Genomic DNA, 22,653 nt, shown 5'->3' with positions numbered 1-22,653 from the left:
TGACATCTAGCTGCCCTCACCTCAGTTTCCCTATCTGTAAAGTGAGAAGGTTAGGCTAGGTGACATCTAAGTTTCCTTCTAGCTCTAAAGCTATGATCCAGTGATCTAGTTTAGGGAGGGAGAGAATAACTTTATATAGCACCTACTATGTGCCAAGCACTGTGCTTTTAAAAATATTATTTGACCCTCACCACGGCCCTGTGAGGTAGGTGCTGTTATTATCCCCAATTTACAGTTGAGGAAACTGAGGCAAACACAAGTTAAGTGACTTGCCTACTATCATGCAGCTAAAGAGGTATCTGAGGCTGAATTTGAAACCAGGTCTTCTTAGCTCCAGGCTTTATGCATACTTTCATTTTATTGTTCTTTCCATTTACATTGTAATCATTGCACATAATGAATTCCTGATTCTGTTTATTTCAGTCTTCAACAGTTCATATACATCTTCCCAATGGGGGTTGGTGCCAGGCTGAAGTGAGGTGACTACAGGGTGGAGTTGTTGAGATGAAAGAAAGAAATCTGAGTGGGATTGGCAAGTTATTAGGAAGTGATAATTAGCTGTAAAATTTTAACCCCTGTGCTTAGGGGTGAGGTGTGAACACCCACAAATAGTTTAAAGAAACAAAGCTGACAGATTTCCACCCTTATGGAATGTAGGTGAAATTGTTCGATGGCTAACATTGAGTGAATGCTGCCACAGGAGAGTGACTGTTATCTGTGTTCCAAATAGAGGCTGAACTCTCTGGAGGACGAGGTGAATCTCTCAAAGAAAGCCTCTTCACGGAGGGGTCTTTACCTATTTCATATCATGAACCCCTTCAGCAGTTCATGGTTCATCTCAGGATAATGTTTGTTGCCTACATTCATAATTGGAGAAAATGCTAAATTTCGGTTAGTGGTTAGTGAAATTCAAGGTCTAACTTTTCAAACCAAGTTCACAAATGTGTTAAAATCTATCCATGGACCTCTTTAAAACTGAAGGACCTCCAGATTAAGAACCCTTCTCTACATGTTCCAGGTTGTAAAAGTGTTTTTAAGGAAGGGGAGAAAGAAACTTCAGTGTGAAAAAGACAGGTCCTGAGGCAGATGAAAGGAGACTTGACCCTTGACAAAATGATATAATTTGGAAGAGTCTACCACACAAGAAAAGAAAGGAAAAGGACAGCTGTGCAATTAGAGCTTCAAAATGGTTTTGAGGCTCTTCTTAAAGAGAAAAAGCTAGATGCTCTGAGGGTGGTGGAGCTGCTTGTCTTCCAACGTGTGACACAGTAAAAACATAGAAGGCGTCTGGTGAAAGACCTTCTAGGAATGGTCAGAGGAAGAAGAAAGGAGCAGTAGTATTGGGTGACTCTGATATTTTTTAAAATGGGGTTTCAAGGTGAAGTTGGCATCCTTCTGCCTGGTACTGCAGCTGCTGCCAATTTACTGGAGGCAGTTTATTATATATATATATATATTATATATTATAATAATATAATATTATTATTATTATACTGGAGGCAGATTATATTCAATATGATCAGTAGTATGTGTGAACACAATGGTGGTGATGGTTCAGACCAGCTCTAATGAGAGCATCACTGTCCCTTCACCTCATCAAGGAATCCTGAGGTTCCTCCTATGTGTGATGGGGAGAGACACTCTTTCATAGTCTTTGGTGAGCAAATCAATTAGACTCCAATTGCACTTGTGTTCAACAAGGAAATCGTATTCATGAGGAAATGAAATATAATAGAAATTACCAGGGATTGGAGTTGAGACTACCTCCATCAGTCAGCAAGCTTTATATATGTTCCAGGAGCTAGGCTAACAACTAGGGCTACAAAGACAACAGGGAAGGAGTCCCTTCCCTAAAGGAGCTTACATCCTAATAGGATTGCTCCCTAATAGGGGAGCCAATGTGTATATATGTAGAGAGGTCCAAACATTTGTTATTGTAGTTCAGTCACATCCTACTCTTCTTGACCCATTTGGGGTTTTCTTGGCAAAGATATTGGAGTGGTTTGCCATTTCCTTCTGTGCTCATTTGACAGATGAGCAGTTGAAGCAAACAGGGTAAAGTGATTTGCCCAGGCTCACAGACCTGCTAAGTGTCTGAGGCTAGATTTGAACTCAGGAAGATGAGTTCCTGATTCCAAGCCCAGTGCTCTATCCACTGTTCCACCTAGCTGCCTCAGATCTAATCATAGGTATGTCCAAAACCTATATCAAGCAGCTGCATGGCAACTTTCAAAGGAAGGCACTACACTGAGAGATACTGGGACCATTGTGCAGAAATCTTTGTGCAAGAAGAAATACTTGAGCTGAATTTTAAAGAAAGCCAGAGATTCCAAGAGGCAGAACTGTAGAAGAAGAGCATTCTGGGAATGGGGAACAACCAGAAAAAGTTGGGACGATGGGAGATGCTGCATCTTGGGTGAGAAGCAGAGCTAGTAGGCCATTATGGTTGTACCAAAGAGTATGTAGAAGGCTGGGAAGGATAGGTTGGAGGTTGGCGTTGAGAGCTTTAAATGCGAAACAGAAGAGTTTATATTTTATCCTAGACGTACTAGGTAGCCATTGGAGTCTGTTGAGTCAGGGAGTGACATGATCAGATTTATGCTTTAGGAAAATCACTTTGGCAGGTGAGTGGAGGTTGGGTTGTAGTAGAGAGACAAGCAGAGAGACCAACCAGGAAAATATTGCAATAGTTCAGGCCTGAGGTAATACAGATTTGAGCTAAGGCAATAGCCCTGTGTATGGAGAGAAAGGGAAGTATGGGAGATAAAAAGTACAAGATTTGACGACTGAGTCCCACTCCCCCACTTAAACTACATGACCTCTCCAAACCTCCATCTCCTCGGCCACATAAAACTGGGTACCTATCACACAGGGTTGTTATGAAGCTCAAATGGGATAATCTAGATAATATAACTTGTTGAAAAGTACTCTCTAAATATTAGATTATTATTATTCATAATTATTTCTAAGTACATAAACACAGAATTTGCATTGAATTACACTTCTTGGCACATAGTAAGCACTTAATAAATGTTTGTCAACTTGACTTCTCATGCATCTGTTCTCTATCAGAGAACTCCAGACCTTCTCAGTTACATCTAAGGGAAAAACAATCTCTCTTCGTAAAAATAGTTTTGACAAGTAGGTAAAAAGTTTAGCTTAGTTCAATACTGAAAAAAGGGTCTAAGTCACTTGTTACCTGAATGGGGCCACAAGCTACAGTACACCTCTTGTGGACAGAAGCAAGACTGTCCCACCTGGTTCTACTACCTGTGTAAGCCTGTGTAAGCCTGAACAAACCATGTAGCATCTCTGCCTCAGTTTTCTCATCTATGGAATAGAGATGATAGTATTTGCCCTGCCTGTTGAAGAGGATTCTTCTAAAGAAAATACTTTGACATGGATGATGTAGTGATTTGTTTTGTATTAATAAACTTTTTATTAAGCCAGCAGTCACTGGGAAGTGGGAGTGAGGGAGAGAGAGAAGGAGGAGGAGAAGGGAGAAGAACAGGAAGAGAAGAAATAACAAGCAATAAAATATTTTTAAAAGCTAAAAAAGAAAGCACTTTATAAATCTTAAAGTATTACATAAATGTGTTTAATGATAATAAAGATAGATAGCATTGATATAGCACCTACTAAGTGCCAGGCAGCATGATGAGTGCTTTATGAACATTATCTCATTTGAGCCTCACAACAACCCTGCAAGGCATATGCTCTTATTATCCGCGTATTACAGTTGAGGAAACATAAAGCAAACAGAGGTTGTGACTTGCCGAAGGTCACATAGCTTGTAAGTGTTTGAAGCTGATTTTGAACTTAGGCCTTTTTTTAAATTTGTATATTTTTTTCCAACTACATGAAAAACAACTTTTAACATTCATTTCTAAATTTTTAAGTTAAATTCTTTCCTTCCCCTCTCCTGTCCTTGAGAAGACAAGTAATTTTACATAGATTATACATGTGAAGTCACGCAAAACATAGTTCCATATTAGTTGAGAAAGAAAGCACAGACAAAAAAAAACAAGAAAAATAAAGAAAGTTAAAAATGTGTACTTTGATCTCCATCAGTTCTTTCTCTGCAAGTGAATATCATTTTTCATAAGTCGTCTGAGAATTGTCATAGATCATTGTATTGACAGATACTGTATTGATTGTATCTTAGATATTGTATTGTTAAGAATAGCTAAATCATTCACAGTTGATTATCATTCAATATTGCTGTTACTGTGTATAATGTTCTCTTGGTTCTGTTCTCTTCACTTTGCATTAGTTCATGTAAGTCTTCCCAGGTTTTTTTGAAATCTACCTGCTCATCATTTCTTTTACTACAATAGTATTCTATCACAATTGTATACTACAACTTGTTCAGCTGTTCCCCAATTGATGGACATCCCTTCAATTTCCAATTCTTTGCCACCACAAAAAGGGCTGCTATAAATGTTTTTTGTGCATATAGGTCCTTTTCCTTTTTTAAAAATCTCTTTGGGATATAGACCTCTTAGTGATATTGCTGGATCAAAGGATATGCAGTTTTATAGCCCTTTGGGCATATAAATTTAGGTCTTCTTCACTCCAGGCCCAGTGCCCTATCCTCTGCTCCACCTACTTGCCTATCAGAGTCATATATTGTTACTATTTATATTTTTAAATCAGATTTGTGATTTATTGGCATAGAGAACTTCCAAGTGAGGAAATCCCCTCTACCAAAGAAGATTAGCACCTTCTTCTCAATTTATCATCTTTGACAGTATACGTAGAGTACTTGAGTAGATAAGCAATTTGACCATCCTAATTTCAAATTATCTTAGGAGAAAAGCATTTCAGATCACTCTGTATACCAATAACACACTGAGGCATTTGTATCCTGGACCTTATATGACAGGTCCTGGAATATCTCGAGACAACCTGATGAAAGGTAATTTGCAGTAAATATGAGCAAAAAATTGGGTGTAGATAGGAAGTACGTGGAATGCTTTCTTTTTCTCTTATAAAATCATCAGCAGTCTTGATGGATATAATTGAGGCAGAAATTTTCCATCTGACAATTAAAATTTACACTTTTAAATTTGTAAAATGCTTCATATATCTCACTGGATGTTCAGAATAACCCTGTAAGGTAAATATTGTTATTACCACCAGCATTTCAGATGAGGAACCTGAGGCAGAGAGTAGTTAAGTGACTTTCTTATGTTCACACAGTATGTGTCTGAGTCAGAATTCAAACACAAGTCTTGAGACAATTCAGCAGAATTAGCACCTGTTGTTTAAGGTTAAATGCTATATAGAGTTTGTTTGTTTTTTTAAATGTACTGTCTTGCTGACCAGTTTTTCCCAGTATTTCACTTAAGAGCATCCTTAACCGCCTATTCTATCTTTTCAGCTTGACTATTTACTTAATGTTGTTGGGGTACAATGCTGACAGGTTGGATAAGGTTCCTCTCCACAAATTTCTTAAATTTGTCTGAGATAAATAAATACAGACTCACTGTCAGGAGCAATAGCATACAACAATCCATGAATAGCGAATAATTGGCACCAAGCTGCGAGGGCTGCAGCAGAGATCATGTTAGAGCTAGTACTTTAACCATTTTGAAAAGGATTCTAGCCCAATCCAAAGGTCCTTCCCCTTGGAATGTTCCTGCAGAATCAACATGGATTCTTAACCATGGTTTCTTGGTCACTTCCCCCAGAGAAAGATGTGCCTTTTGCCAGGCTATACTGACCATCCTTTACCATCTTTTTAATATCAGAAGCACTCCCAGGTCATTGAGCTCATAACCATTGGTCTCATATGAACAATTCATAGAGGTACAGAATGCTGTTGGTGGATGCAATCTTACTGATCATATTTTCTTGGCCCCATGATCATGACAACAACAAAATAAGGTACCATATTTCGAATCCAAGAAATCAGAGTCTCCATGAAATGCAGAAAAATGGTAGGGTCTAAGAATTCCAACCTAAAGGTACCTAACTCAGAATGAATAACCTTCCATAAGTCATGATCGTTGTGACACTGTAGAGCAATAAAACTGGAGTCAAAGACTAGTAGTTTATATCCCAGCTCACCTGTAATTTGATTTTAGGCAAGTATGACTTGACATGACTTCTCTAAGCCTAAATTTACTCATCCAAAAAAGAGGATAATAAACTTGCACTACCATTCTTTCAGGGGTGTTGTTTTGTGAGGAAAGCCTGTTGTAAATCTTGCAGCGTTATACAAATGCAGGTTATTATTACTCAGTGCACTCATAATCTTCTCAAAATCTCAACTCTTCAGAGGATCATAGATTTAGAGTTTGAAGGTCCTCAGTTTACAAATGGAGAAACTGAGGCTAGAGAGGTGATGTGATTTGCCTGAGGTTTCAAGCTCCCATTTCCAATCAAGGATTTTTCCCACTATACCACAATTCATCATCATTAGGTATTACTACTTATGTAATTGGTATGGTCCAAAGAGTATATATCATGATCCAAGAATACCTCTTAGATTAGATGTTCAACATCTTCAGGTTTTGTTTGGTGCTTTTCCTGCCCAAAGCAAACATTACATCTCTGCCTTCCAGGTGAATTGTTGCAATAATCAATCTCTAAAGAGAATGATTCATTTTGACTTTCATTTGTGAGCTCCCAACACCTCAGAGAATGTCTTGGGAAATCTGTTGATAAGTTCTATGGTTCAGATGCTTTATTAGTATGAATGCCTTCATAAGATCTGAGATGTCAGGCTTGGAGAGACTTTAGAAGTCATTTAATCTTACCTCATCATTTTACATATGAAGAATTTAAGGCCCAAAGAGGTCAGGTGGTTTACTCAGGGTCACACTGGTATCAAGAAGCAGGGCCAGGACTCAGCCCAAAGATCTCTCATTCCATATCTGATAAGTTTTCCACTACAACACATAATTACAATGATAGTAAAAGCTAACATTTATATAGCACTTACTCTGTGCCAGGCACTGTGCGAAGTGCTTTACAATATCTCATTTGATCTTCACAACAACCATGGCAGGTAAGTGCTCATATTAACCCCTATTTTACAGATGACTAAACTGAGGCAAACAGAAGTTAGCTTGCCTTGGATCACATAGTTAGTACATACATGTTTGAGACCAGATTTGAACTCAGGTCTTCCCACATGGTGTTGGACACTTGACTACCAAGAGGCATTGATGCCACCCTTTTGTGATAGGTGAGAAGAAACTTCTTTGGGTTGTTTTTTTTCCCCAAATAATAAGCATTTATTTGTTAACCCCTCTACCCTCATTGGGGGAAAAAAAGCCATACAATAAATATACATACTCAAGGAGGAGCTAGGTGGTGCAGTGGATGGAGTACCGGCCCTGAAGTCTGGAGGACCTGAGTTCAAATGCGGCCTCACACCAAACACTTGACACTTACTAGCTGTGTGACCCTGGGCAAGTCACTTAACCCCAATTGCCTTAAAATAAATAAATGAATGAATGAATGAATGGATGAATGAATGAATGAATGAATATACATACTCAAGCAAAACAAATTCCTACATTTCTCATGTCCAGAAACATGCCTCATTCTGCACCATGAGTCCACCACTTCTCTGTGAGGAAATGGATAACATTCTTCATCTAGGTATTAGGGGTGAAACTAAGAGTTTCACAACCCCACCAACAGTGCATTAATGTAACTATTATTCCATATAGCCTCCAGCATTTATCATTTTCCTTTTCTGTTATCTTAGCTGATAGGTTTGAGAAAGGTATGCTTTCAATAACCCCACCATCTCTTCATACATCTTATTCTTACATGAAGCAGGTATAGTGAGGGATCTTATTTTGATGAATATTCTATTGAGGGATATCTGTTTGCTTTTTATTAAGACAAAAAGAATATCTCTCAGTTTGTGAATCTCAGGAAGAGTAGGGGCTCAAAATCATCAGTGTGCCTAAAGCAACCATTTTCAGTCCAGAGTCTGCACAGCTTTCAGATTAGGGATCATATTCCATTGCCTGCTAAAGTCACTAAAAGCGTTTTTACTCTGCCTGTTGTTATCCAGATTTATTTTTTCCCAAAAGGATCCCATTCTTTTTACCAGGAAAAAAAAAAAGAAAAAGAAAGGAAAGAAAAGAAAAGAAAGAAGTACTGTAAGGCTTCATTTAAAAAAAATAGACAAGCAATGTGCAAGTCTTCAACAAGCCAGTCCATTTATTACTGCAGACCTGCCCTAGGCTTACCCCAGCCCCAAACCATCACATCATGCAACTCAGAAAGGCCAGATGCTCTAACACTGAGATATAGTGCCTGCTGGCATATGTAGCAGTAAATATAGAACTATTTTTATTGGTTGTTTTTTTTTAACCACTTTTTAGGTGAGGTGTCCAGAGCCATCTTGATGTCTAAAACAGCAACAAAAATTCAGTAACCCAAGCTTGCATTGGAACAGTGGACCATGTAGATCTCGTTTCAGATAATCCCATCTCCTAACTGGCAATACTAGTATAATTTCCACTAGAAATGCCCTCCTACCTTTATTTCTATGTTTATTTTGTATTTACTTCTCTGTGTATACATTGTTTCCCCTCAGTGGAATATAAATTCCTTGAAGGTAGAAGTGGGGTTTTTTTTTTTTTTGGTTTGTTTTTTGAGCCTTGTATCTCCAGCACCTAGGACAGTGCCTGGCACAAAGCAAGTACTCGAGAAATGTTTACTGATTTGAAATGAGCAGAGATTAGACAGAAGGTGGAAGGCAGTGACTATTTCAAGGCCTGTAATGCAAACAGAGACCTGCCATTTTCGGTGGTTGCTGTGAACTGTTGTACAGTGAACTATAATTAAACCATATCTTTATCCATGTTCCCCTTTTATGCTGGGTCCACGTGAAAGTCGTAAAAGAACCCCATGATTAACCTTTGGTCAGCTGCCAGTCTCATTGTGCAATGAAGGAAAATGCCAACTGTTTAATGAACTGAATTGGCTCATTAGACCATTACTAAAAAATGGGGAAGTGCAGATGAAACCCCTCCAGTATGTTTCACCACTATGGCCTTCATTGTTTTCTTTCTAGGAATAAGAATTTATGATTCTAATAATAGAATGTATAATTCTAATAATAGAATTTGTAACTCTTATAAAATTGAAAAAAAGTTTATATTTTATTTATGTATTTATAAAAATAAAAGAATTTAAAGTTCTAAAAAATTAGAATTTAGAATTCTAATAAGAATAAGTTTTAATTGCCCTATAGAGTCCTCCATTTAGTGAATGCTTCCCTCTTCATCATGGGATAAGTCATTGATAAAACAGTGATAACCACAAGAACAAAAATGTGGTGTGAGATAGGGGGAAGCTTATGTCTGAAAGAGAGCATGTTGTAGTGGAGTAGGAATCAGGAAGATCTGGGTTCAAATTTTACTGTAGACATATAGTGGCTATATGAGCCTGGGCAAGTTATTTAACCCTCTTAGTGGCTCAGTTTGCCCCCACCCCCTGTAAATGAGAAAGTTGAATCAGTGGGTCTCTTCTAACCCAAAATCTATGATCTTATGATCCTGTGACTTAACCAAATGAGGTAGCTATTAGTAGCAGAGTATCTCCTCCCTCCCCCCCATAGAAATTCTAATAAGAGAGCCCCTCACAGTCCTCATTAGATATACATTTTTGGTGGTATATTCCTACAAAAATATGTGTTTGCTGACTTTTTAATGAAAATAAGTATTGATTCATGGGATTTACCATGTCCCATACAAAATAGCTTTGTGATAATCCTCGATTCAGCATCTGGTCCATTTGGAAATTGTCATGCTTGTCCATTCAATTAAATTCCATTCAACAAGTATCTAAGTCCCTACTATGAGAAGACAAAAATGAAGGCTTCTTTCCCCTTACAACTGAAGGGATCAGTCTGAACCCCCTAAAGAAGGCAACACCAGAATGGGGCATCAAAGAGAAAAATACATCATAAGAGCAACAGATGGGGAGGGAATGCATTCAAGGTAGGGGGGACAGGCTACTCGAAGGCAGGGAGATGGAAGGTGGAATGTTATGTCAAGGTATTAATTACCAAGTAGGCTAGTGTGGCTTGAACACAGAATATGTGAGGGGGGAATGATGTAAAATCAGTTAGGAAAGATAGATTGAACCCAAGGTTGTGAAGAACTTTAAATGAGCTGGGGAGTTGGTACATTATGTTCTCTTAAACACAATAGGAAGCCACTAGAGGTTTTTGGGGAGAAAGGGGAAGGGTAGGAGAGGAGAATGGGTTGTTTGGACAGTATGAGTGACATGGCCAGACCTGTGCATTGTCAGGTGGGACCTGCCCAAGTACAGAAAAAAAGGTTCATTTCAGGGTCTGAAAAATAAACAAGGTTAATTTTTAAATCTTTTTTTTGAGGGTCTGTGATTTTATTGGTATAAGAAACTCCTGGAAAGAAAATTTCCTTTGCCAATGCAGATAGCAGCTGATCTTCAACTTAGTTCTAGAGGACTGATTGGGGCACTCACTTGCCCAGGATCACCCAGCTACTGTGTGTTAAAGCAGGACTTTTTAAAAGTTGGAGTCAGTGGGTCTTCAATGGGTCTGTGGATAGATTAGAGAGCATATGCACACTTGGATGGGGAAAAAAAATTACATTTTTATTTTCACTACCCTCTAACTGAAATCTAACATTTCTTCCACTTACAAATGTGGACAGCAATAGGTAGGAATCCATAGATGTCACCAGATCATCAAAGGGGCTCATGGCACAAAATGGGTTAAGAACCCTGATACTAGAAGCTGCATTTGAACCCAGGTTTTCACTCTTGATTTCAAGGCCAGCCTTGTTTATCAACTAGCCCAGGCTGTGCCCCAAACCATTCTTGTTGAGTTGAGAATTATTTTGTCCAAAAGCAAGTTAACAGAGCTACCTAGACAGGGATTGTCTTGTTCATTTTTTAAAATTCAGTGCATATTTTTCATTAATTAATTTCATTAATTCATTAATTCACATTTCATTAATTCAATAATTTCATTAATTTTTTTTACTTCTATATTAATACTCAGCTAATATTAACTTACTTTTAAATATGTAGTTCTTAATTCCATAACAGTGTGTTTAATTGGTGTTTTTATTGAGTCATTAATGAGGTTTTGGGTGGTTTTTTTTTGTTTTTTGACCCATGGACCTCTGTGCTGTGACTTCTATATCAATGCCTAAAGAATCCATAATTTCATCATTGTGGGCTTGTCCCCTGCACACCATAATGAAGACTCAGAAGACTTTAGGGGAGCAATTCTCAATACTATTTTGTAAATGAGCCAGTTTCCATATATATGGGTGTTAAGAGTTGCACTTTTTTAGAAAGCATTTTGTATCAGAGTTTCTGTGCCTATTGTAGCTTCATTCAAATGCTCACCTTTGATTGTTAAATGACAGACATTGGAGAATGGGGGGGCGGTATTGTTCAGTCGTTTTCAGTGATGTCTGAATCTTCATGACCACTGTCAGGGTTTTCTTGGCAAAGATAGTGAAGTGATTTACCATTTGCTTCTCCAGCTCATGTTACAGATGAGGAAACTGAAGCAAACAGGATTAAGTGATTTGCCCAGGGTCACATAGCTAGTAAATGCCTGAGGCTAGATTTGAACTTAGGAAGATGAGACTTCCTGGCTCTAGACCTGGTGCTCTATCTACTGCCCCACCTAGCTGCCCCAAGGGGGAGGGGAGTAGAGTGGTGAAAACCCACAGTCTCATCAGTGTGAGGAACTCCCAGTGTGGAAACAGCTTCTGCTGATGGCAATCAGTAATTCATCTATAATTTAGAGAATTTTCTGGGGCACTTAGAGATTGTGACTAATTGGTGATCACAGAGCCAGCAAAAGCAAGACTTGAAACCAGGTCTCCCAGATTCTGAGACCTGCCCTCTCTATCTACTATATCTGACTATGATGGATACTATTTAAAAACAAGTATCTCCATTGATCTAACTTTCTTAAAGCTTAAGTCAATGATCGTTTTCTACCTGTGGGTCTCCGAGTTGTTTCAAGGGGTCTGTGAATCCCTTGCAATATGTATACCAAGAAACATTTACTTCTGGTACATACATTGAGTGCTCTGGTAATGAAAGAAAAGACAAGCCTTCAACCAAGCAGATTCAAAATCTAGATAATAATGTGGTCCAAATGATCTCTTTATAGTTGGGTCTAGACTCAGAGAACATGCATTTGAATCCTGTCTCTGACCTTACTGCCTGTGTGACTCTGGGCAAATCACTTAATTTTTCTAGGATTCTGTTTCCTCATGTATAAAGTAAGTTGGATGGACTAGATTCTAAGGTCTCTTCAAATTCTAAAATTACAACTCTCTGATCCATTATCATTTTGATGTTTAATATCCAGAAAGACTCAAACATAAGCAAACATACTTTTTATAGACTGAATAATATGTCCCACATGTGTGTATTACTATTTTTAAAATGTATATAGATGCTATTAGGATAAATAAAATACAAATTAACTAAAAAACATTAATGAATCCATAGTAGGAGTTTAGTACAGTGCCTGGAACAAGGTTAAGCACTTAATAAAAGCTCTTGATTGATTGACCATAGGACTTAGAGATGGAAGGGACTGGGGAAATCATCTAGTCTAACCCTTATATTTTACAGATATGGAAACTGAGGTTCAGAGAGGTTAGGGAGTTTGTCTAGGATTACACAGAAGCAGAATTGGAACCTAGCTCTGACCCCAAGTCTAGCATTTTATCAACTATGCCACTCTACACCTTTTCATCATCCATTTTCTTATTTATCATCACATATTACTTTGTATATATATAGTTTATAGTTACTTATATATGTACTGTATCGTCTGGCTGGAACATAAGCCCTTGAGGCAGGGACTGTTTCATTTCCCTTTTTGTATCCCTAGAGCCCTGTGCAGTGCCTTGCACATAGTAGGTACTTAATAAATATTTGTCAAATTGAATTTTTGAGTTGAATTAATAGGGACTGAAAGCACAATTATTGTCATGTGGATTCAGGAAATTGTTTAAAAAGAGGTACTCGTATTTTGTGTTTAAAACTCTCTTTTTTGACAGCTGCATGATAGACATTCAGGAGAATGGTGAAAACCTATGATCTCCTCAGTGTAGAGAATCCTAGTGTAAAAATGACCTCTGTTAATAGAGATCAACAACTCATCTGCCATGCCTCAGAGAGGGTCCTAAACTTAGTCACAGGACCCTGAATTCGAATCCCAACTCTACTAATTACTCTTCTATGTGACCTGGGTCAAGTCTCTTAGCTTCTCTTGGCCTCCATTTTGTCAACTATAAAATGATGGATAGGGATGGACTAGATGACTTTGAAGGTGTTTTGCATCTGTAAATCTGTGATACTATCAGGGTCTGGAGGAGAGAAATCCTCAATGACAATCTTAAGAGGCAAGGTGTCCTTACTCCAGAACCAGGGGCTAGTAGTGAAGGGCTAAGGCTATTACCTGAATCCTTCAGGAAGTGACACTTTTTTTTTTTGCTAAAATCATCCAGTGTTGTTGGTGGAGCCCTGGTTTTGAGAAAAAATTTAGGGGCTCCCTGCTTTAAAGAAGCCCAACATACAGAATTCTAAATTGACTCACAATATAAGCTAGTCACTGATTATGCAATCTGCAAAAAGAATCTTCACTTTTTGAAGGACATCTTGTAAAATTCTTTGAAATTTCAAACTACTGGAGTGTTTTTAATTTATCCACTGTCTAGTCACATCCCACTTTTCAGGAAGACAGCTTTTCTGTAAAGTATGGTATATGTATACCTCAATAGATACAGAATAAGCTATTCAAGGGTATCAGTTCCTTGAGGGTAGGGATTGGTTTTGTCTTTGTATCCCCGCCTTCCCCTTCCCATTTCTAGCCTTGAGGAAGGAAGGAAGGAAGGAAGGGAGGAAAAAAGGAAGGAAGGGAGAAAGGAAGGAAGGAAGGAAGGGAGGGAGGGAAGGAGGAAGGAAGGAAGGGGTGGAGGGAGGGATGGGGAGTAAAAAAGGCATTTATTAAATGTTTATTATGTGCCAAGTACTTTGCTAAGCACTGGGAATGCAAAAACAAAAGCAGAGATAGGCCTTTCCCTAAGGACTCTTGAAATGTGCAGGTCTCCAAGGGCAGTGAATCTACCCCCTCTCCTCTCACCCCAGTCCTTTGCAGTAAATAAGATTCTACCATATATTATAGAATAAAGCCTCCCCCTCTTCCCTCCTTGTCTACATAAGTAGTCATGGCACCAAGAACTGCTTTAAATGCTGCCTTATCAAATATAGCTAGAGGTGGGTTTGCACACAGTTTCTCAAAAGTCCGTGCACACGGCTACAATTCATCTTCTAATTACGTATCCACAATCCACTGATGAACAGTCAAAAACAATCTACTCTCCCTATAATAGACAGAAACCTTCTTCAATATAAAAAACAAATAAAAAAAAATATATATATATAAAACAAATGCATCTGATTTGTATTCCTACTTCTCTTCTCAATATCTAATTCCAGCCCAATCTAACAATTATCAGGAAATTTCACCAGTGCAGAATGAGACAGGAGGGGGACAAACTATAATTGGGAGCTGCATTTCACTTTCTAAATCACAATTTGTTTTAACTGCATGATTGCTTGAGAGAGGAAAGAGCAGGAAGTTAATTCATTAAAGTAAAAATGTACCCAAAAGACTTAAAAGTACCCTTTTTAAAAATTTTTTGTTTCATACCCTCACTCTTAAATGTCAGCCCAGGGAGCCCACAAAAGGAAGGAAGAGTCAAATGATTAGATGAGTCCCGGGAAGTTAGGGAACTGTAATGTCTGGACTCTGGGTAGTTGTCTTTTCAGTCAACAGCAATCCATTGTCTTCCTGGGGAAAATCACAGCCAGGCTGCTCTCTTTCTAACTGCAGTGTCACTCTCTTTATCCATCTGGGATGCCAGTTACCATGAGATTTAATCAATTAAGGAATGTAGAGAACTCACAGTGATGGAGTCTCTAGAGAACAGAGACCTGGAATGTCCTCCAGAGTCTCAGAACCACAAACCTGGAAACACTATCAAGGCTTTCCTCTGTGAACACTATGCCTCCAACTCTTGCAGTTAAGGGAGAAGTAGACTGGTTGAATGGGTGGTCATTGACCAGGAAATCCATCCTTGCCATCTACTGGTTGTATAGTAGGGAAGTCACAGCTTCAGAGAGCCTCATTCTCTTCATTGTAAAAATGTGTAAAGCAATAGGATGGTGGTGAAGAGTAAAATTAGTAGGTGAACTCAGAATAAAAAATTAGTAGGTGGACCAGAGACAACTGTGAGTATAAGTGGAAAGAGCACTGAATGCAGAGTCAGAAAACTTAGGTTTAAGCCTGCCATTGTCACTTATGAAAGTGATTCTGGCTAAGCAACTTCACCTCACTGGCTATAGTTTTCTCAACTGTAAAATGACGGGGGTTAAACTGGATATCTCCTAAGGTTCCTTGAAATCATACATTTGTGATTTTATGATCACAAGTGGCTTTTGAAGTCCTTCCCAGCTCTAGATTCCTATCCTGTGTAGAAGTTATTAAGCATTCTACAGGGGCAGCTAGGTAGTACAATGGATAGAGTGTCTGACTTGGAGTCAGAAAGACTCATCCTCCTGAGTTCAAATTTGACCTCAGACATTTATTAACTGTGTGACCCTAGGCAAGTCACTTAACCCTGTTTGCCTTAGTTCCTTACCTGAAAGTGGGCTGCAGAAGGAAATAGCAAATAACTCCAGTATCTCTACCAAGAAAAGCTTAAATGGGGTCAGGGAGAGTTGGACAGGACCGAAACAAGTAAACTGCAACGAAAGCCTTCTGCAAAATGGGAATAACAGTTTGCTTTCAATCCAACAAATGTTTATTAAGTGCCTACTATGTGCAAAGCACTGTAGATAAAAAAAAATTTAAGTAAGGCATGGATCCCACATTCAAGGAACTCATTATGGGAGGGGGAATAAAATTTGCACCTGAATAACTAGAAGGAAGAAAGATACAACATAGTAAGTACAATGCAGAGATAAAAAGTACTCTGAAAATTTGAGAGGTCACTTTTACCTCTGAGAAACCGAGGAGGTAGCACTTGAGTTGGACTTTGGAAAAAGAATCATAAGATTATTGAATTAGAAATAGAAGAGATGATAGAGGTCGTCTGGTTCCATGCCCTCTCTTTACAAAGGAGACAGAGCCCCAGAGAGCTAAAGTGATTTGTTCAAGATTAAATAGGTAATAACGGGTTGGGGGAAGGAAATAAGCATTTATATAGCACCTACTATGTGCCGGGTAATGTGCTATAATGTAAGTATTTTACAAATATTATCTCATTTGATCCTCACAATAACCCTGGAAGATAGGTGTTGCTATTATCCCTATTTTACAGTTGAGGAAATTGCGGCAAACAGAAATTAAGGAACTTTCCCAGGATCACACAACTACTAAGTGTCTAAGGTCAGGTTTGAACTCGGGTCTTCCTGACTTCAGGCCTAGAACTCCTTATTTGCCTAGGTAATAAGCAGCTGAGCCAGGATCTGAATCCAGGTACTCTGATTCCAAATCCATCACCCTCTCCATTGTGTACCATGCTGCCTCTGAAGGAAACGAAACAGGCAGAGTTGGGGGCAGGAGGATATCAAGACACAGGGGTCCATTGAGGGCGCTGGAGACAACCTGTACAACAAGTAAAGTTTTATCATATTTACAAAAACAAGTGAGCCATATTTGGCCCACCCCTGGCTAGAGCACTGAGAAATTAAATTACTTGCCCAGGTTAGCTTTGACCTGAGTCTTCCTGACTCTGAGGCCAAATCCCTATCCCTTACCCCACACTTCCTCTCTTTTGGAGCTAATTAGATGTGGATGACCTAGTGGCCAAAGGCCCTAGTCTAGACTTCATCTTCTTTATTTTCTGCTTCTAGGTGAACAAGAGCCAGCGGTCAGCAGTGATTCAGATATCTCATTGATCATGGCAATGGAAGTTGGACTCTCTGATGTGGAGCTTTCCACTGACCAAGACTGTGAAGAGGTGAAATCCTGAAACACTGAGCAAAGACGAAGGGGATGGTCGGGCTCCAGGGGGAGGGGGGAGGGGCAAGCTCCAGGCCTCACTACAGTCGTACACCTCCAGACCACCACCACAGCTTCAGTGTGCTCCATTCCGGGAGGGTCCACGAAAAGCAATACATAGAGTTGCGTCAACCTGGATGCGGTTTCAGCATCTCTCCATCAGTCCATGATGTTGGCAACTTGGAAGTTGAAGCGGATTTATTTTCCACCATTCCCACGTGCTCAAGGACATGGGCTTCAGCGGCTCAGAAAACAGTGACTGAAAGGACAGCCTCAAGAGTGTTTCCTACTTTCATTTCACTTTCTTGTTCCCCCACCCCACCCCAGGCAGCTTTTGTTTGGGGGTGGTTGGTAGTGTTGTTGGCATTTTACTCAGTGTTGTTGCTGTTTTTAAGGGTATCTGTAATTTGCTTGACATCTGCACCACTTTGTCTCCCTTTGGCTTCCTTCATCTTAGTCCTCCCACATTCTTGTCTGGAAGCAACCAGTGCCTGCTCTGATCCATTTGTAATCCATCTCTCAGATTTCCAGCCTTGACATTTCATCATGAAGTATGCATGGGTCTGAGAAGGACCGGAGCCCCAGCCCCTCATCACCATCCAAACCAGCTTTCATTAAGATTTTCAGGCCTCCCAAGTGAGTCCTGAAAATCACACCTGCCAGAGGTCCCCTTCCCCTACTCACCTGACTCCAAGTCCTAAATCCCCCAAGGCTAGGCCTCACCATCTGAAGCTACGTTGTCCTAGCTTCCACTTGCCAAGTGCTCTTAAAGGCACGTGTCACATGAAAGGGAGACTTCTTACAAGTCTGGAACCACCTCCAGTGGTATTACTAGCATTCCATGATTTTGAAGGGCTGGTAGCTGGGACTCATGAGGAATTGTACAGCTAAGGACTGTGCCGTCTTTCATCTTCAAGCCAAAACCCTTGTGTATTGGTTCCTGTAAGAATATGGATCCATATTGGGTCGAGGATGAGCTGGGCTTGGTAGGTTAGGAAAATTGAGTAGGGAAAGGCCATGACAGAGTTCACTATTTCAGAGCCCCTACACATAGCAAAGACAGCAGCAGGAGCAGCAGCAGCTACAGCCACCATGTTTCCCCTCCATCCCAACACTTGATGGTTACACCTGACCCTGGCCCATATGGAAGGATTTAGGAAACTCCTTAGTGAAACGTTTGCCACAATTCTCTGAGCACAACTGTTTGCCAGGTGAAGTGTAATCCTTCTAAATCATTTTAAACCCAGAGGAACAGCGTCGGACTTGGCTAAATCAAATTTATCCTAGCTGTGAGAGGCCAGGCAAGGGAAAATGAAGAGGCACTGAGTATATGTGAAAGCCTACCAGGGTTTTTTTAAACTGAGTTTTGGTTTTTACTTCCTTTTTTTCTCCCCCTACCTTTGACAGAGATGTGCTATTTTTTTATAGCATGCAATTATGTATTACGTTTGAACTGTCCAAGTGCAGAGAAGACTTTCAACTTGACTTGGTCAATGTCTCTTGCTGATGATCACTGCAGCCCCTTGCCTACTGTGGGAAGCCCCCTGCATCCATGATGGCACCTGGGTTGAAAATTGGGTATGAATCCCCCTCACATTCCCCTGTATTCTGAGGAGGATCATTTTACCCCACTTCAAAAACCCATTCAACAAACAGATGTGGATTTTGTTATCAAGATATGCCGCTTGCCAAAACATGGAACAGAGTTCAGAGAGACCACTGCCCATTATTATCTGTTATTTAGCAGGTCCCCTTCTGGGCAGGTTTGCAGGTTGCCAAAAAGGTAAGGAAGTGTTTTCTGCCTACAGGAACTTCCCACCTATCTAGGACTCAAACTATTCCTCTGCAGAGATGAGATCTTTGAGTATTATCTGACCATTCTTTACAAGAGGGGCCCTTGTTCACAGCTCTGACCAGTGATATGGAGCTGAAGTTGGAGCTCAGAGGGCCACTGTGATTTGGGGTGGAGGATGAAAAGAGCCATTCTCTCCATAACCACAGCCTGATTCAGTCTTGGGAGCTAATGTGTCGCAGGTAGAGTCCTTGAATGATCAGGACAAGAGCCCTAAATCTGGGTAACATGAAGATATGTTGTTCTATACTGTTTCCAAATGATTTCTAAAGTACTGAGTGACTCAAGATTCTTGGATGAAAGGTATTACAGGCAAACATTGATTATCCATCTGTACATTATCCATAGAAGATTCTTAGTCCCAGATGGGTTTTCTCTTTTCTACTCAACATATGACTGCATCACCTTCCTCTCCATCAATCACTGTGGGCTCAGAAGATAAAAACTGATTTGGATACTAGAATGAGGCAAACATGATTTAAACAAAATCATAATACATTCCAAAGCCAGATTTTTAAAATGACTTTTGAACTGCAGTATGCTTCTGGATTATCAGCATCATTGCTCCCCTATAGTAATAAAGATTAGCAAGAGTGATATATATATATGAAATAATAATCGTAACTATTGCCCAAGCTCACCTTGCAAGATTTCCTTTGTATGAGTTTCAGGTTCCTCATCTATAAAATGAGGGGTTGAATTAGATGATCTCTAAAGTTTCTTCTCTAAAGCTATGGCCCTCTTATCCTACCTCTGTGACCTTGGGCAAGTCACTCTTAGGGCCTCAGTCACTCAGGGCCCTCTGAGAAATGGGTAGATTAGACTAGATGATTGATCTATGTGATTTCCAATTAAATCCTATGGTTTGGGGCACAAAGACAGGAACCCATCAAGCAGTGGGTAGCACCCTGCAGTTTCTACTGTTATCATAGAGCTCTATGCTTCATAAAACACCTCTACATTTAAGGTCAAAACCCACTTACCAAGCACCAGGGATTCCATATGAAGGACCGTGTCGGGGGAAATCCAAAGGTAATTAAGACATAGCCTCGACACATCATATCAACAAAGGCCTCAGATTTTGCAGAAGTTATCTATTTACCTGAGCTGTAACTAGAAATTCTTTCACCTAGGCCAAAAATAATTGAACCTGAAGAGAGAGAAGTACCGAAGACAGTCTAGATATTTGGGCCCTGGGGCAAAGCCCCATTCACTGTATCCTCATTTGGGCTCTGCTCCTTACTGAAGATCAGTTTGAGGATTAGTCACTAATGTGACTCAGTTGGATAATTCAGGCAAGTTTGGTGTATAGCATGGGAGACAGCTTGCTAGGCATCTTCCCCCTCCCCCCTTCTATGGGTGTAAATACCACCCAAATAGACGTATGTATCCAAAGATGACTTTTTTCCCTTTTTTAATTATTACAGGATTAAAGGGTCCTTGAGGAAATTTTTGAGAGAGAGGAAGAGTCCCAAATGGCTAAACTATGACACAAATGTCAATTATTCCTTATGCTTTCTTTCACCATGTATTCTTTTTAAATAGACCACACAATCCATTTTAGTTTGGTGATTAAATAAAATTTTATGTTTCATGGAATCAGGAGCCCAGGAGGATTCCAGATCTCTACTTTTCCCTCCCCAATCTAGCTTAGCCATCATCTTATCTTCTTCCTCAGCTACAATATAATTCAACCCTACAGATAATGCTCAAACTAGTGGATTTTGGTTTCAAGGGGTGGGGATGCTAAATATTGTCATTAAGTGTAGGAATTCTCTGTCAGTGCAGGACTTTTGTATGCCTGAGGAAAACAAATCTTCCAGGTCTGTGAATTGCCCAACTATAACCCAATGGATTAAAAAAAGTTGCTTATTTCACCAAACCTAAATTTTCCTCCTTCAAACTTTCCCCTATTTTTTTTGGTGGCAATTGGGATTAAGTGACTTGCCCAGGGTCATACAGCTAATACGTGTCTAAGGCTGGATTTGACCTCAGGTCCTTCTGACTCCAGAGCTGGTGTTCTATTCACTACATTACCTAGTTGCCCCTCCCCTATTCTTCTAAGAACTAGCCTCTGAAGCCAAACAGAACAAGCTTCATCCTTTTCCACAGGATGGTCCATCAAATACTTGAAGGCAACTATCTTGTCTTCTTTAAGTCTTCATTTCTCCAGGCTAAACCTCCCTATTTCCTTCAACCAGTCATCATATGGCATGGAATTGAGATTCTTCTCCGTTCTCATTCCCTTCTATTGGACATTCTCTAGTTTGTCAATATCTATCCTAAAATGTAACTTTTCCTTCTGGGAAAAATCTGGAGGTTCCTATTATTATCACATGCACATTCTTCTTGGATGTGTCCTAAAGCTTGATTCGCGGTAAAAGTTTAGCTCCTAGATAGGTAAGAGTTTTGAGGAAAATGAGTGAATCGAAAGTGGAAAGGACATTCATGTCCATGGATTTATGTCTAACAAGATGTGCCCCATTAGCATTTCTGGACAAAACAAGTCAGACTTTGATTGGATTCATGATTTCCAATCCCAAAGTGTCAAATGGCCATTTCAGGTATGGCTCTCAGGAGTCCTTCTCACCTCCTTCTCCAGCCAGGGACAGTAAGGCATTTACACCTGAGGCATCTTCCCATTGCATCCTCATTTTCCCCTCTTGGAACTTGGGAATCATAGAAGATTAGAGCTGGAAGCTTAAAGATCAGTCATCTCAGACCGTGTCAACTCACCCTCACTTCTCATTCTTTCATCCTGTTTTCTTTCTCCATTTCCCCTTCCCTCCTTTCCCTGCTTTCTTTCTCTTCCATAGGTCAACCAGTGAAACTCAAGCACTGCTCAAGACTAAAGAAGTCAGTGGCCCCTCATTTGTCATTTTGTTTTTGTTTTTGTTGTTCTCTACATATAACCGTATCTAGATTTGAGCTTCTAACAAGAAAAATCATTTACTATAAAGCAAATGGGAAGTACAGTTTCACATAGTGAGTTCCCCATTTCTGTAGCTACCCAGACTGTCAAGGGTGTCATGGGGAGGGGGGCATCCATACATTGTAAAGGGAGTTGAATTCAGTCATACAATTCGGATTGGGAATATTCCTTTGAGATCATTTGATGAGCCTGAGCTCCCTTCCAGCTCTGAGATCCTGCGATCTCAGCCCAACTTTCTTATTTTCACTGTCTCTTCATTTCACCAATCTTGTCCCAAACCACTGGTGGCTCTTGCTCCTCTCAGGCTTTCTTACCACTAACTGCCCCCTTGATAATAACACATCCATCCTGCAGTTTAATTCACTCTCTCCCCACTACTGTCTCTACTATTCCAACTCCTCCCCTTTCCCCTCCTCCCACTAATTTCCCAAAGAGCTCTGGGCACAAGAGAATCCATTCCCACTATTCACTCAGAGAATCATACCACCATAAATAAAGAGCTAGTAGGGACCTCAGAGGTCATCTAATCCAACCCCCTCATTTTACAATTAAGGCAACTTAAATGTAGCCCATCTCAGTGAAATTACTTGCACGAAGTCAAATGGTTTATAAATGTCAGTCACAGTATCTGAGCCCAGCTCCTTTGAGTCCAAAGCTAACATTTTTTTTATGTGAGGCAATTGGGGTTAGGTGACTTGCCCAGAGTCACACAGCTACTGAGTGTTATGTATCTAAGGCCAGATTTGAACTCGGGTCCTCCTGACTCCAGGGCCAGTGCTGTATCCACTGCACTACCTAGCT

At 39.9% G+C, this 22,653-nt stretch overlaps 1 protein-coding gene across 2 annotated transcripts in view; it reads left to right on the top strand.

The window, feature by feature from the left end:
• Positions 1 to 20,802, top strand: part of RNF150 (ring finger protein 150) — a 337,900-nt gene extending 317,098 nt beyond the window's left edge. For both annotated transcript variants that reach the window (XM_027866842.1, XM_027866841.1), the window contains one exon: positions 16,921 to 20,802. In XM_027866842.1, the coding sequence (XP_027722643.1) occupies positions 16,921 to 17,039 (119 nt within the window). In that variant the 3' untranslated portion in view covers positions 17,040 to 20,802. The remainder of the gene's footprint in view (positions 1 to 16,920) is intronic.
• Positions 20,803 to 22,653: the final 1,851 nt, after the last annotated feature.

This window comes from Vombatus ursinus, unplaced genomic scaffold (genome assembly GCF_900497805.2).
Source record: "Vombatus ursinus unplaced genomic scaffold, bare-nosed wombat genome assembly UNPS02014784.1, whole genome shotgun sequence".
Lineage (NCBI taxonomy): Eukaryota > Metazoa > Chordata > Mammalia > Diprotodontia > Vombatidae > Vombatus > Vombatus ursinus.
The sequence above is the reverse complement of the archived record's forward strand: the minus strand, read 5'-3'. Positions and strand labels throughout refer to the sequence as shown.